This window comes from Neopsephotus bourkii, unplaced genomic scaffold (assembly GCF_033783945.1).
Source record: "Neopsephotus bourkii isolate Nb327-2 ecotype Australia unplaced genomic scaffold, CSIRO-AGI_Nbou_v1 NB_414, whole genome shotgun sequence".
In the NCBI taxonomy this organism is placed as follows: domain Eukaryota; kingdom Metazoa; phylum Chordata; class Aves; order Psittaciformes; family Psittacidae; genus Neopsephotus; species Neopsephotus bourkii.
The window spans coordinates 1,544,128-1,558,501 of record NW_026900918.1 but is presented as its reverse complement, the minus strand read 5'-3'; the positions used below and the strand labels follow the sequence as shown (position 1 = coordinate 1,558,501).

At 56.9% G+C, this 14,374-nt stretch overlaps 1 protein-coding gene across 3 annotated transcripts; it reads left to right on the top strand.

The window, feature by feature from the left end:
• The first annotated feature begins 2,089 nt into the window (after nt 1–2,089).
• On the top strand, nt 2,090–11,189 carry PI16 (peptidase inhibitor 16). Of its 3 annotated transcripts, XM_061349498.1 has the most exons (5): nt 2,090–2,381; nt 4,968–5,186; nt 5,998–6,107; nt 6,859–6,947; nt 10,289–11,189. In XM_061349498.1, exons 1-5 carry the CDS (start codon nt 2,217–2,219, stop codon nt 10,429–10,431), a joined length of 726 nt encoding a protein of 241 aa, XP_061205482.1. In that variant the 5' UTR covers nt 2,090–2,216; the 3' UTR covers nt 10,432–11,189. The 3 variants fall into 3 exon arrangements, with proteins under 3 accessions (XP_061205482.1, XP_061205481.1, XP_061205480.1); XM_061349497.1 differs by lacking the exons at nt 2,090–2,381; nt 4,968–5,186; nt 5,998–6,107; nt 6,859–6,947 and adding an exon at nt 9,063–9,941 and having other exon boundaries at nt 10,292–11,189; XM_061349496.1 differs by lacking the exons at nt 2,090–2,381; nt 4,968–5,186; nt 5,998–6,107; nt 6,859–6,947 and adding an exon at nt 9,063–9,941.
• The last annotated feature ends 3,185 nt before the right edge of the window (nt 11,190–14,374 follow it).

Here is a 14,374-nt window from a genome sequence, read left to right as displayed (position 1 = left end):
AGCACATGGCAAGTGGTTACTTTTGGTGTTCTCTCTGTCCTCAAGGAGAGGAGCTGTGTCAGAAGGGCTCAGGGGTGCTGGGAAGTCGAGCTGGACATGCATAAAGACTGTTTTCATGCTGAACGCTATAAAACCAGTGGTGGATTAAAAGAAAAAAAGGATGTAAATATGCACTTAATGCAGAATTTTATGGATGGTCCTAATTTAATATATTGCAACCTTTGTAAATACTTGGGAAAAGCCTGTAAAGTGTGTAAATAAATGAGATTTGTATGGAAGAAGAATAAAAACAGTTTTTACTTTTTGCAATTAAATCCAACTGTTAATGCAGCTTTTTCCCCTTTCCTGGTTCATTTTCATGTTGCATGTCAGTCATTGGGGGGTATTTAACTGTTTTAGGGCACTTTTTTCTGGGTGGAAGTGTCATTTGAAGTGAAAAGTTGGAACATTTTCATTTGGAAATTCCAAAGGAACATTTTGGGGAATGTTTTGTCAGGTTTGGGCTGGTTCCCATGTTAGTGCCACAGCTCTGCCTGTCCTTCCTTTCTTCCAGGAACAATTGCTGTCCTCCCTTCAAAAGTCGTAGAACCCCAGCCTGGTTTGTATTGAAGGGACCTTAAAGCTCCTCCAGCTCCAACCCCTTCCACTGGAGCAGCTTGCTCCAAGCCCCTGTGTCCAACCTGGCCTTGAGCACTGCCAGGGATGGGGCAGCCACAGCTTCTCTGGGCACCCTGTGCCAGCGCCTCAGCACCCTCACAGGGAAGAGCTTCTGCCTAAGAGCTCAGCTCAGTCTCCCCTCGGGCAGGTTCAAGCCATTCCCCTTGGCCTGTCCCTACAGCCCTTGTCCCAAGCCCCTCTCCAGGTTTCCTGCAGCCCCTTTAGGCACTGGAGCTGCTCTAAGGTCTCCCCTTCAGGAGCCTTCTCTTCTCCAGGCTGCCCCAGCCCAGCTCTCTCAGCCTGGCTCCAGAGCAGAGCTGCTCCAGCCCTCGCAGCATCTCCATGGCCTCCTCTGGCCTCGCTCCAACAGCTCCACGTCCCTCTGGTGCTGCTGCCCCAGAGCTGGATCAGGGCTGCAGGGGGGGTCTTGAACCTGCCCGAGGGGAGACTGAGCTGAGCTCTTAGGCACAAACTGGGAGTTGAAAGCCTGTTGAGAGGTCAGCCCAGACCCTGCTTGCTGGAATCATTGGACTGTCGAGGCCATGGTAGACCCTGGACCCAGTGAAGCCAAGGGGGGGGCAGGAGATCTGCTGTGGGAAGAGGTGATCGGTGTGGTCCAAACCAGAGGTGGTGAGGCCCGGCCGGGGCAGAGCCGGCAGCGTGTGACTGATGGGCAGCTCCCAGGGCAGCTCCCGGAGTGGAGCCGGTGCTTGCACCAGCGCAGATGGGGGGGAAGAGGCTGCTGGGGCTCTGCCAGGGCCGCTCCATGGCCCCGGGGCTGGTGCTGAGCCCCGCGGAGTCCGCCTGGGGCTGGAGCGCAGCAGGGTCAGTGCCTGTGATTGCAGCCAGCCCTGCGCGCAGCTGCGGGCCTCGAATCCCTGCTTCGGGGCAGGTTCAGCTCTGGATCCCGTTCTTCCTCTCCTCTCATCCTCTGATGGCACAGGGAGGGGGCATCAGCCCTCCATGGATCCCTGTTCCCCGGGGCCGTTCCTCGCTGCTTGCCCCGCTCACAGACACGGGGCTGGCTGAGGGGGGCTCTGACTCCCGCCTGGGGAGTTTCCACCCTCCAAACCCTTCCCAGCAGTTGCATCTCGTTGCCTTCGCTTCCAGACACAGCTGCGCTCCAGGCCCAGGGGAGGACCCTTGTATAAAGCAGGGCTTTGCCGGCTGCCTGGGGCTTCTCAGTGCGGTCCAGGAGGGAAGGGACGGGACGGGACAGGAGGTGGAAGAGGGTCCGTACCCGGGGGCCTCAGGGGTGCCTGAGGTTTGGAGCAGCAGAGGCTTGGCTGCAAAGCGCCCATGCCGGGGTTAGGCTGCAGGCACAGGGTCTCTCCTGGGGAGCGGACCCTGCGCACTCGCTGGCAGGGGCCGTGCTGCTGCTCCTCCATCAAGGCCGATATGTGAGCTGGGTGTGTTCCTGTGGCTCCCAACTCTGCTCTCATAAAGAAAGCCATTTCCTCCCCAGTCTTCGAGCTGTTGGGTGTTCCTTGCTTTGGGGAGGTGCTTTAAAGCTGCCTGCCAGAGCCGTGGGCTTGCGAAGAGCAGAAGCTGGCTGCACGATGCTGAGCTCAGGTCTTCCTCCTGTTGTCCTGTTGCTCGCTGTGCTGGAGCTGAGCTCTGATGCTGGAGCATCGCTGAGCGAAGAGGAAAAGAAGATTATCTTGGATGGGCATAATAAATATCGCTCCCAGGTCTCTCCTCCTGCCATGGACATGCTGAAGATGGTAAGTGGCTTTTAGTGCAGGGGAATGCCAGAGGGGGTTTGAGTAGTGCAAGCCTCAGTCTTAATGCTTGTAGGGATTGGGGTTCCCTTTAGGGGAGGCAGAGCAATTCTTGTGTAGGGTTACAGCCAAGTGTCAATGCCTCTAAAGAGATCAGTTTCTGCACACCTATAGAGATGTTTATGATCACTTCTGGAAGTTCCTAAGTGAGATCTGGATGCCCTGCTGCCCTGTGCGAGTGCGATGCAGCTCCCTCTGTGAGTGCCTGCTGGAGCTCGGTGTGATGGGGAGGATGGAGGAGGATGTCCTGCTGTGCGAGCATCACCTGCTGCCTTTATCTATAGGAGGAAGCATCAACTTCAAACATGCCCAAAACCATGACAAAAAGCTCCTTCAGCTGTTTGGGCTTTCCATCCTGCTCCAAATCCCTGTGCGTGGCTCTTGGAGCTGAAGGATTCCCCCATCTGCTTGGGAAACTGAGCCAGGTGCCCACCATCGCGTGTGCCTGCAGCGGGAGCAAACCCGAGCTCTGAAGCTGGTGCTTTTTGTCTTACTCACCCCTTGATTTGATCAACATCTGGCTGTTGTGTTCTACAGCATGTGAGGGGCTTTGTCACTGCTTGCAGAGCAGTGAGAGGAGCAGCACGGCTGTTGGTCACAGAGAGCTGTGCCAGCGTGCCTGCAGCAGACCCCAGCAGTTGTCCAGGCTGAATGAAACCTTTGTGGGCTGGTAAATGGGAGCTCACTGAGCAAATGAAGCAAAAGCCATGTGCAGGTACAGGTCTGATGAGTGGCTTCACACTCGAAGGGCACAGAGCCTGAACCCTGAGGGTCACGGTCCCACGGATGCTCACCAGAGCAAGGCACAGAGGACTCAGAGGGCTTTGGAGCCTGAGGGAAACGACCCCTGCAGGTCCTGAAGTCAGCAGCGCTCTGAACCAGGGACTGCTGCTCCTGGCTGAAGCTGGCACTGGGGGTCCTGTGCCCCGGGATGCTCCTTTCCCCTCCTGCTCGCACACAGCGCGCCCGCTCCCGGCCCGGAGCAGGGGTTGGTTTATGCACACAGCACGCGTGGAGCTCACAGCAGCCCCGGCACCTCCTTGGCAGAGCGTTCCCAGGAGAGCTCCATCCCCGCTTCCCTCAGGCTCTCTTTGCCTCCCAGCTGCGCGGCACCGTGCCCGGCCGAGCTCAGCCCCTGCTTCCATGGGGACACTGCTCCGGGGGCCGGGGAAATGGTGATGGGGGGGTGCAGAGCCCGAAGCCAATCTCGTTTTGAGCGAGGCAAGCCCTGCAGGGGGGGGTCCTTGTTCACAGACCCAGCTCCGTGCCAGGGCTGTGCGCTCCCAAAGGGGGTTTCTGCCACTGTCCTCAGCCTGGCCTGGGGCCATGGGGGGAGCTCAGGCACCATCCGTGCCCTTTACAGGTGCCTTGGTGCTTCCTTCCCCTCTAGTCCCTAAGTGCTGCTGCTCAAGGGCTCATCCACATCCCGTCGAGACCCTGACGGTGACATGCCCTGCACCAGGGCCATGCCCTGATCCCTCTTGGACATATCCCTAGCTCTGACTGGGAAGGTCCCCTTTAGGATCCCGTGTTTGCTGGGCTGCCTTCCCAGCAGAGCTGCTGTCTCCATCAATGGTGTAAGGATGGTCCAAACAGCTGCGGCTTAGGATTCCCTGTGTGCATCCCTGGGAGGAAACCTCTCCTCCTCCTCCTCCTCCTGCACATCCCTGTGGCTGGTGGGCTCAGCTGGCGAGGGGGCTCCTGGCAGCCTTCAGCCATCCATGCCTCTGATCCAAGCAGACAGATGATGTTTCCAGGGAGCGTGTGCTCACAGGCTCTGTGCTGTGTTCTGCTCCCTCCCATCCCCACTCTGGTCAAAGAGGGATGGCCCCAGGTTCCAGGGTGAGTTTCCTCCCTTCTGCCATCCAGCGTCACGGTTCCTCTGTGCTAAGTTGAGGATGCTCCATGATGATGATGTTAGAAGCTGGTGCAGGGCCTGGAGCACAGTGTGATGGGGAAGGGCTGAGGGACCTGGGGGGTTCAGTGTGGGGAAGAGAAGGCTCAGGGGGGACCTGATGGCTGCCTCCAACTGCCTGACAGGAGGATGGAGCCAGGAGGGGCTGGGCTCTGCTCCCAAGGAACAAGGGATGGGACAAGAGGAACCGGCCTCAAGCTGCACCAGGGCAGGTTTAGATGGAGCTGAGGAACAATTCCTGCCCCAGAGGGTGCTCAGGCATTGGAACAGGCTGCCCAGGGCAGGGCTGCAGGCACCGTCCCTGCAAGTGTTCACACAGTGTGGAGACGAGGCCTCAGTGCCATGGGTCAGGGGTGGCCTTGGCAGTGCTGGGGTAAGGGTTGGACTGGATGGGATTAAAGGGCTTTCCCAGGCTGGTTCATTCCATGACTCCGTATGCTCTGGGCAGGGCTGTCACAGTCATGCTGATGCACTGACCTCGTGTTTGACCCAGAAGCTAACACCCGAGAGCTGAGGTTCTCATGAACGGGGAAACCGGGGCCCTTGGTGTGAGCCCTGGTTCACGCCGAGAGCCCCACATCCCTCCCTGGGCACTGACACCGAGCCCCTTTCAGAGCTGGGACGCGGAGCTGGAGGCCTTTGCTCAGGCCTATGCAGAGAAGTGCATCTGGGACCACAACAAGGAGAGGGGCCGCCGGGGGGAAAACCTCTTTGCGATGGCCCCAATCCTGGACCTGGAATTCGCTGTGGAAGACTGGAACGGGGAGGAGAAATACTACAACTTGTCATCTTCCACGTGTGTCCCCGGGCAGATGTGTGGCCACTACACCCAGGTACCGGGCTGCAGGGTGGAGGGATGGGGCTGTTGGGCTCCCAAAGCCTTTGGAAAGGGATGGGGAGCCAGGGAGGAATCATAATGGTACAAGGGACCTGGGCATGGTCCATGACCAGCCTTTCGGAGAAGAGCTTTGTTTAAACAAGCTCTGCAGCAATTTTTGGGCTACCCAGACCTGGGCACCAGCTGGTCTTGGGCAGAGATACGAGGTTTCAGAGCTGGGTAGGAGCAAGGAGGAGCAGAGCTGGTGCTGCTAAGTATGGATGTAGAGAGGGTTCCAGGACCAAAGTAGAGATGGGGATGCTCTACCTGGCTAGACAATACAGTAGGAAAGCTGTGGTGCTTGGATATACAACCTGCTGCCCCAGGGTGGTCCAGACAAGGGCGAGAGAGAGGATCCTGAATGCTAAAGTAAGGAGGGGATGTGGGGCACACATTAGGGGATGAGGGGGACATTGGTGCAATGATAGAGCAGTGCCAAGGGACAGGTCACCAACAGAGCACCATTTTAAACTGAAACAGGGGAGGTTCAGGTTGGAGATAAGGCAGAAGCTCTTCCCTGTGAGGGTGCTGAGGCGCTGGCACAGGGTGCCCAGAGAAGCTGTGGCTGCCCCATCCCTGGCAGTGCTCAAGGCCAGGTTGGACACAGGGGCTTGGAGCAAGCTGCTCCAGTGGAAGGGGTCCCTCCCCGTGGCAGGGGTTGGAGCTGGAGGAGCTTTAAGGTCCCTTCAACCCAACCCAGTCCATGTCTCTATGATTCCATCTGCCTCCACCCAAGCACCTCACCCTCAGCCCTGTCTCTGCCTCAGGTGGTGTGGGCCAGCACGCACCAGATCGGCTGCGGAGCAAAGTTCTGTGAGAAGATCGATGGGATCGATGCTGAGGGCATGCACCTGCTCGTCTGCAACTATTACCCCCCGTAAGTCCCCCTCCTCCCGGGGCCGCTGCGTCTCGGTGGGGTTTCAGTGCTGGAGATGTCCTTCCTTCAGCCCTTGCAGCAGGGCAAAGCGATCCCTGGAAAGGTCTCCATTACCTTGGCTCGGTCACCAAGGCAGGAAGGGTTTCCTGGTGATCCCTGCCCGTGACTGCCGCTGCTGAGGTCTGGGTCAGCTCCTGGCACACACCTGGGGGGGGGTTACCCCAAAGAGCTCCCCAGGGCTGATGTTGCGGTAGGTGAGGCTCAAACAGCCGCTCCCTGCGCCGTGCCTCGCTCTTCCCCACCGGCAGCAGGGGTCACCTTGGATGGAGATGCCCATTTGCACCATCAGAAACGGTTGGACATGGGAGGAGAGGTGGGTGCCTGCTTGCAAAGCCCTGGGACCAGCCTTGGGGACCACTTGCTTGGAGCTGATGACACCAACAAGAGCAGTTGGTTCCTGCAGGGCTTCAGGGGTCTTGAGCAGAAGGGAGACAAAATCTCATCTCCAGATGCCCATCTCCTGCTCTGTTCTAGGGGTGATGAAGGATCTGCTCCATGGAGCTGCCTCCACGGCTTCAGCAGCCTTGGTGCAAGGCTGTTGAGCAAACGGCACTGACAGTGTGGCAGGAGACCAAGACCTGGCTTTCACATTAGTCCTGAGTTTTGCCTTGGCTGGGATATTCCACTTGGAGCAGACCCCTCCTCTGGGATGGGTGTTTCCCCCTCCGCTCACACTTCTTTTTCCTGGCAGGGGTAATATGAAAGGCCGAAAGCCCTACAGGGCAGGACCCTCATGTTCACAGTGTCCCGAGGGCAGAGTCTGCGTCAACTCCTTGTGTGGTAGGTGAAGAGAAGCGGCGCGTGTGGGACCGGGACCCCCGCATTGGGGTCCAGGCTCGGAACACTGCTGGAGCCATTGGGAAGCCCTGGAGCAGCAGTTCCAGGGCTGGACCATGGGACACGAGGTGTGCTGGCAGCCTGTCCTTGAGGACGAGGACCTGCAGCCCCCTCAGGCAGCAATCCCTGCCCTGTGAGGATGCCCCTTGGGGAGCAGGGAGCGGTGGGAGGGGGGTGAGAGGTCTCCAGGCTGGGAGCCCAGGGGTGGGACAGCCCCATTGACCAGAGAGGGGTCGGCTGCTGCTCCAGCCCCGCTGGGTCCTGCTGGCCCCGCTCAGCACAGGGCTCTGCTGAGGGAGGCGACTGCAGCCCTAACCCCTGCACCTCTCATCTCTTACCAGAGCCCACTGTAGAAGAGAGCACTCCAGCCCCTGTGACAGCAAAGGCAAGGCCCTCCACCCCAACCGCTGCCATGCCAAAACCCACAGCCACAGCCAGACCAGCACCCACCACAGCCAGACCAGCACCCACCACAGCCAAACCAGCACTCACAACACCAGCACCCACCACAGCCAAACCAGCACTCACAACACCAGTACCCACTACAACCACAGCCAAACCAGCACCCACAACACCAGTAACCACTACAACCACAGCCAAACCAGCACTCACAACACCAGCACCCACCACAGCCAGACCAGCACTCACAACACCAGCACCCACTACAACCACAGCCGAACCAGCACTCACAACACCAGTACCCACTACAACCACAGCCGAACCAGCACTCACAACACCAGTAACCACTACAACCACAGCCAAACCAGCACCCACAACACCAGTAACCACTACAACCACAGCCAAACCAGCACTCACAACACCAGCACCCACCACAGCCAGACCAGCACTCACAACACCAGCACCCACTACAACCACAGCCGAACCAGCACTCACAACACCAGTACCCACTACAACCACAGCCGAACCAGCACTCACAACACCAGTAACCACTACAACCACAGCCAAACCAGCACCCACAACACCAGTAACCACTACAACCACAGCCAAACCAGCACTCGCAACACCAGCACCCACTACAACCACAGCCGAACCAGCACTCACAACACCAGTACCCACTACAACCACAGCCAAACCAGCACTCACAACACCAGTATCCACTACAACCACAGCCAAACCAGCACTCACAACACCAGTACCCACTACAACCACAGCCAAACCAGCACCCACCACAGCCAAACCAGCACCCACCACAGCCAGGCCAGCACCCACCACAGCCAGACCAGTACCCACCACAGCCAGACCAGCAATCACAATACCAGTACCCACTACAACCACAGCCAAACCAGCACGTCACAACACCAGTACCCACTACAACCACAGCCAAACCAGCACCCACAACACCAGTACCCACTACAACCACAGCCAAACCAGCACCAACCACAACCAAACCAGCACTCACAACACCAGTAACCACTACAACCACAGCCAAACCAGCACTCACAACACCAGTATCCACTACAACCACAGCCAAACCAGCACCCACAACACCAGTAACCACTACAACCACAGCCAAACCAGCACTCACAACACCAGTATCCACTACAACCACAGCCGAACCAGCACTCACAACGTCAGTACCCACTACAACCACAGCCAAACCAGCATCAATGACAACCAAACCAGCACTCACAACACCAGTACCCGGTACAACCACAGCCAAACCAGCACTCACGACACCAGTACCCACTACAATCATAGCCAGACCAGCACCCACCACAGCCAAACCAGCACTCACAACACCAGTACCCACTACAACCATTGCCAAACCAGCATCAATGACAACCAAACCAGCACTCACAACACCAGCACTCACCACAGCCAAACCAGCATCAACCACAACCAAACTAGCACCCACAGCGCCAGCACCCACCACAGCCAAACCAGCACCCAAAACACCAGTGCCCACCACAGCCAAACCAGAGCCCACCACAAGCAGAGCCAAGCTAGCACCCACAACACCAGTGCCCACCACAACCAAACCAGAGCCCACCACAAGCAAAGCCAAGCCAGCACCCACAACACCAGTGCCCACCACAACCACACTTCCAATCACCACCACGTTCCCAACCACAGCCCAGCCAAGCCCCACACCCCTAACCCCCATCACAACAGCCAAGCCAAAACCTGCCCCCACACTCCCAGTGCCAACCCCAGACAAGCCAAAACCCATGGCACCAGCAACCACCAGAGCCATAGCCGTGCCAGAGCCCACCATGCCAGCACCCACCGCCACTACTACCAAGCCAAAGGCCACCATGCTGACAACCACTGCACCAAAACCCACCACAGCTATGACCAAGCCAGCACTCACCACAGCCACCACTGCAGCCAAGCCAGCACCCACCACACCAACACCTACCACTACTACAGCCAAGCCAATACCTGCTGCTACAACATCAGCAAAGCCCAAACTCACCACCACCACCACACCGGCTTCTACCACAACAGCAAAGATGCAGCCAAACCCTACCACAACCACAAAGCCAGAACGCACTGAAACAGAAAGACCCACTCCTACTGAGGCAACTGGGCTATCTCTTTCCTTGGAGCCCACTTCACACTTGGGTTATGAAGCATCTCCAGAAGCAGAGGTAGACACTGGAGAGCCTGTTAGCCCCTTAACTACAGAGGATCCAGCCTTGTTAGAAAGCACGGGCACAGCCTTCAGCCCCAAATCAGTCCCAGAAACAAATCAAGGTCTCAAAGAGGATGGGAAGGAGAAATCGGCCTTTTCCAGCCCACCTCCATCCCTCAGCCAAATAGTTCCAGAGATCAAGTTAGGCTTCAACAAAGCTGAGCTCATAACCCCCTCAAAGGCAGTGCTCTTCAGCCCCGAAGAACCCACCTTCTTGCGCTTAACTTCATCTGCCAAAGACCAAAAAGGGCAGAGCCCTGCTTTCCAGAACTCCCTCTCAGGTAAGGGGATGGTGGAGTCTGTCCTGGCATGGACCCTCAGACGTTCCGTGATCCCCAAGCAGCATGGAGAATGCTTGGGAGGAGCCAGGTCCTCTGGATCCTCCTCTTGCACCAGCTCTTCCCCACTCTAACACTGAGAGGAGCCGGTTGGATGTCTCCTTCACACAGCATGGGTTTGTCTACAGCCTGCTCCCCACTAACCCACCAACCGCCCCACTGGATGGCTGCACTGCTGCCTCGCACCTCGCCTGCCTTGGTGCACGTCACCGATGGACCTGCATGAGAGGGAGCTCCTTTTTCTGTCCGCATCTCCCCCCCTAACTCCCCATTTTCTCCTCTCCCTCCAGCAGGAGCCCTGGACACCGAAGAACTGGAGGCAAGCTCTGACCAGGCAAGCGTGGATCAGCCCACGGCTGGAGCCCCCAGTACCTGCATGGGGCTTTCGCTCTTCCTCCTGCCCAGTGTCATCCTGGTGGGCTTTCTGCTTTGAATGGTCTTCCTCAGCTGTCCCTGCACCGGTCACCAAGGCTTTCTTCAGCACTGGTTGTTCCACAACCCTGGTAGGCTTGGGAGATGCCATAGACAGTACAGGTTGACACGCTCTCTTCTTATGCTGCCTTACCTGCTCCAGCCCCAGCGAGCCAAGGGCAGCTGGCAGTCCCATAGGAACCTGGTCCCCTTCTGAGGAGACCCAAGGGCAGGAGGGTGTCTGCCCTAGGGCTGATGACCTTGGATGCTTCTCCTTTCCTCTCAGCCAGCCTGGACTTGTGGTCCGTTTCCAAACGGAATGCGATGAGCTCTCCCACCACCCGTGTGGCTGGCCGGCCCTGCCGCACCGTGTCCCAGGGAAAGCAGAATGACTTGGAAACCCGAGTGGCACTGAGACATGGGCACTGCTGTTTGTCTGTACATGAGACATGGTGGTTGGGTTTGTCAGGATAAGCTCCCAGCACTCTTTGCTCCTCCTGATGTGTCTGTTTCAGTTCTGGAGAAGTTTCATCTCTTCCCTTCTTGTCCAAAAAGTGGCTTCTTCTTTTTTCCACAGGAAAGGATTTCTATTTCCTTCCTGGTTCTGCTACAGCTATGGCCAGTGCTACCCAAATGTTCTCCTTGCTCCTCCTCACACCGCTGCAGCCTTTGCCTCCTTCCTCTCTTCTGCTCTCTGCTGCATGTACCCATTCCACAGCCATGGAATCATGGAACCCCAGCCTGGTTTGTGTTGGAAGGGACCTTAAAGCCCACCCAGCTCCAACCATGGGCAGGGACCCCTTCCACTGGAGCAGCTTGCTCCAAGCCCCTGTGTCCAACCTGGCCTTGAGCACTGCCAGGGATGGGGCAGCCACAGCTTCTCTGGGCACCCTGTGCCAGCGCCTCAGCACCCTCACAGGGAAGAGCTTCTGCCTAAGAGCTCAGCTCAGTCTCCCCTCGGGCAGGTTCAAGCCATTCCCCTTGCCCTGTCCCTACAGGCCCTTGTCCCAAGCCCCTCTCCAGCTTTCCTGCAGCCCCATTAGGCACTGGAGCTGCTTCCTCTCTCCTAGTCCAGTGCCTTGACTGTTATACGCATGTGCCTGCACCTCTGTGCATGCACACAAGACAAACCTTCAGCACTAAAGAGTTATTGCTGGCTCCTCATAGAGCTTCCTTCTGCATGGCTTCCTTCTGTGCGTAACTGAAGTGTATTTGAATTCAGATACAGATCCTGGTTGACGTATAACTTGTGTGTGATGGAACTGGGTCCAGGAGAAATAAGTCAGCATGTGTGCTGGTGAAAACTGGAGCTCGAGAGAGCCAAGGGGATGATGACAGAGGTTACCAGTGGTTCCAGGACTTGCTGCAGGACCACTTTCACTGTTTGGGACACTGTGTTTTAGCCCCCCTCCATGTCCCTGTTCCCTTCACACTGAGTGTTAAATATGTGACAAGTCTTGCAGAGTGGTGGGAAGGGAATAGGAGACCCAGTCCCTTCTCTGGTCACTGCATCCTTTGCTTTCTTAAACAGATGAGGTGGAGAATGACCTGAAGGCCAATATTTGTGTCCTCCCCTCCAATGTTGTGTCCTGTGCATCCCCAGAGCATGCACTGAATAAACCCTGTGGTGAAAGGCTGTGAAGTGTCTCGCTGGGGGATCTGGAGGCCGGGGACCCTCTTATTCTATCACTGAAACACTCTCAGTCGTGAGCTTGGGCAGAATCACTCCTGGGGTGCTGCAGGGGTTTGGGTTTGGCGTTGTAAAAGCACCCAGGAGCCAGTTTTCACAAGGGGGCAACTTAATGCTTTGAAGCCTGTGTAAAAGCAGCAGGAGGAGGAGGCTGGGGATGCTGTAGGGAATGTTCCCCGAGTGCCCAGCTGAGGGCAAAGCAAAAACTGTCCCATGGGAATTTTGGGGCAAGGAAAGCAAAAGGAAGAGAGCTCAGAGTTAAAAAGTGGAAATCCAAGCTGCGGGTTCTGTTTGCCCAGCCTCTGCCACCCCCGAGCACAGTTTTTCATGTTTGCAGCAGGGACAGAAGTTACATGCGAGCGTGTGTCCCCAGTTTCCCTGTTCCTGCAGCACTTCCACTGCAGGACATCCCCAGCTGTGAGCAGCACCCTGGGAAAGGGCCTTGTAAGACTTCAACTCAGCGCCCAGGAGCGATGCTGGCACCAGGCCTTTGCTTTTGGCTTTTCCCCCCAGCTTTCCCTGGCCAGGCTGCCCTGCAGCTCCTCATTTCCCTTCTCCATGAAGCCCTGCAGCAGGAGCCCAGCAGCACCAGCTTCCCCGCAGGAAACCAGCTGCCTCCGGGGTTTCTTCGGGTCACGCTCGGTGCCAGCCCTGCGGAATGGGGACCAGCAGATGGCAGTGGGAGGGACACCGCTGAGAACTGGGCAGCTCGAACTCGAGCCGCAGAACCCTTCGGTGCTTCCCTGAATCCCGAGCATCAGATGTAGTTAAGAATCAGATGAGAAAGATAGTGGGGCTGCTCTCGATGCAGGCTGGGCTCCTGCTGTTGAGCTGCTTTCCAGGGTAAAGATCCAGCCTTGGGTTAAGGATGGATGAGAGGAATAGAGCCAAGGCAGCTGGTGTTTGCCTGATGTGAGGGGTGAGGGTTCAGGCAGGGATGGAGCGCTACAGGACCACAGCTGGTGAAGGAGAGCATAGCACAAACTCCCTATAAACGACAAAAGGAGCAGAAAAGCATTTCTCCTCCCAGCAAAGTCCGGGCATTTGGTCAACCCCTGATCTTTTGCCAGTGCTGGATCCCCCACCCTGCTGAGAGCCATCATGGGGCTGGGAGCAGCTGCATCAGCACAGCCCCATCAGCAGAATGCCAGGATTCCAACGTTGCACCATGATTGTGGGGCTCGTGAGCTTTGTGAAAACTCTTACCGTTTGGTTTCCATGAGGTTCCCATTTCTGGAGGCACGCGCCTGGGCAAGGACCTATTTATAGAGTTCCTTGTAACAGAAAATTCAGCCCCAGAAAGGAAATTCTCCTTTCCTCTTCCCCCTGCACACCCCAGTGGCGCTGAGCCCTGCCAGCACAGGCATTTGGGGAGCTTTGGGGTGCACAGGCTTTTGGGGTGCTAAATTAAGCGGGGTTAGGGAAGGACGGAAGATGACTGCATGGCGAGGGCAGGGTATGGTGTGGTGTGGTGCACAGGGGAGGACACAAAACATGCAAGGGACACTCCATTTTCTGGAGTTGGCATGAAGGATGTTCTGGTATTGGGGTGACCAGATAGAAAACTCCTCAGGGAAGGAGCCAATACCATAGCAAAGATGCTGCCAGATTCTGGCAGCCCCATGGCCACATATGATGGGAGGAAGAGAGGGTGTTAACCATCAGCTGTGGCCATTTGGGTTAACAGCAGGGGATTTATGGTGTTCATAAGGCCTGGCTCCTGCATCAACCCCACCTGCTTGGTTCTCCCCATCCCTGGGCCCTGTTTCCCAGCAGGGAGAGGGATATGCCTGGTGCTGCTTGAACGAGAGAGGTTGCTTGACTTTGGATGCTGATGCTTCCCCTGAATATGGTGACTTGGAAGGTTGGGGAAGCACATACCCCATCCTGAGGGGTTTCAGCTGGGGCTGTGATGCTGGCTGCCAAATTCCCTTGGAGTGTTTGGGTTGAAAACCCCTCTTTTTGCTAGAAGAAGGCACATAGCCCTGCTTGCCATTGTGGCTAGTGATGGCATTGCTGCCCCACCAAGCTGCGCTGTGGGATCCTGGCCAGTGAGTCTGGCTGTCCTATATATCCACAGTTACAAGCCTCCTGAGCCTCCTCCTGGGCAGAGGCTGCCCTTTCCCGTACACCAGGAAGCATTAGAGACAGTAAATATTGCCTTGGCTGGTTTCTGAGCTCCAGCTGTGCCTTAGTGGAGACAAGATGATGGGTTGGTGGAGCCTGAAGTTCCCATGTTCTCCTGTTGGTGGTATCTCTTATGAGCATGCTTACA

Excerpts from the sequence above, each read along its gene's own strand:
- PI16 (XM_061349496.1), top strand. The coding sequence starts at position 9,194 with ATGGCACCAGCAACCACCAGAGCCATAGCCGTGCCAGAGCCCACCATG. Across the intron at positions 9,942-10,288 it reads TTTCCAGAACTCCCTCTCAG|CAGGAGCCCTGGACACCGAA; the intron begins GTAAGGGGATGG and ends CTCTCCCTCCAG.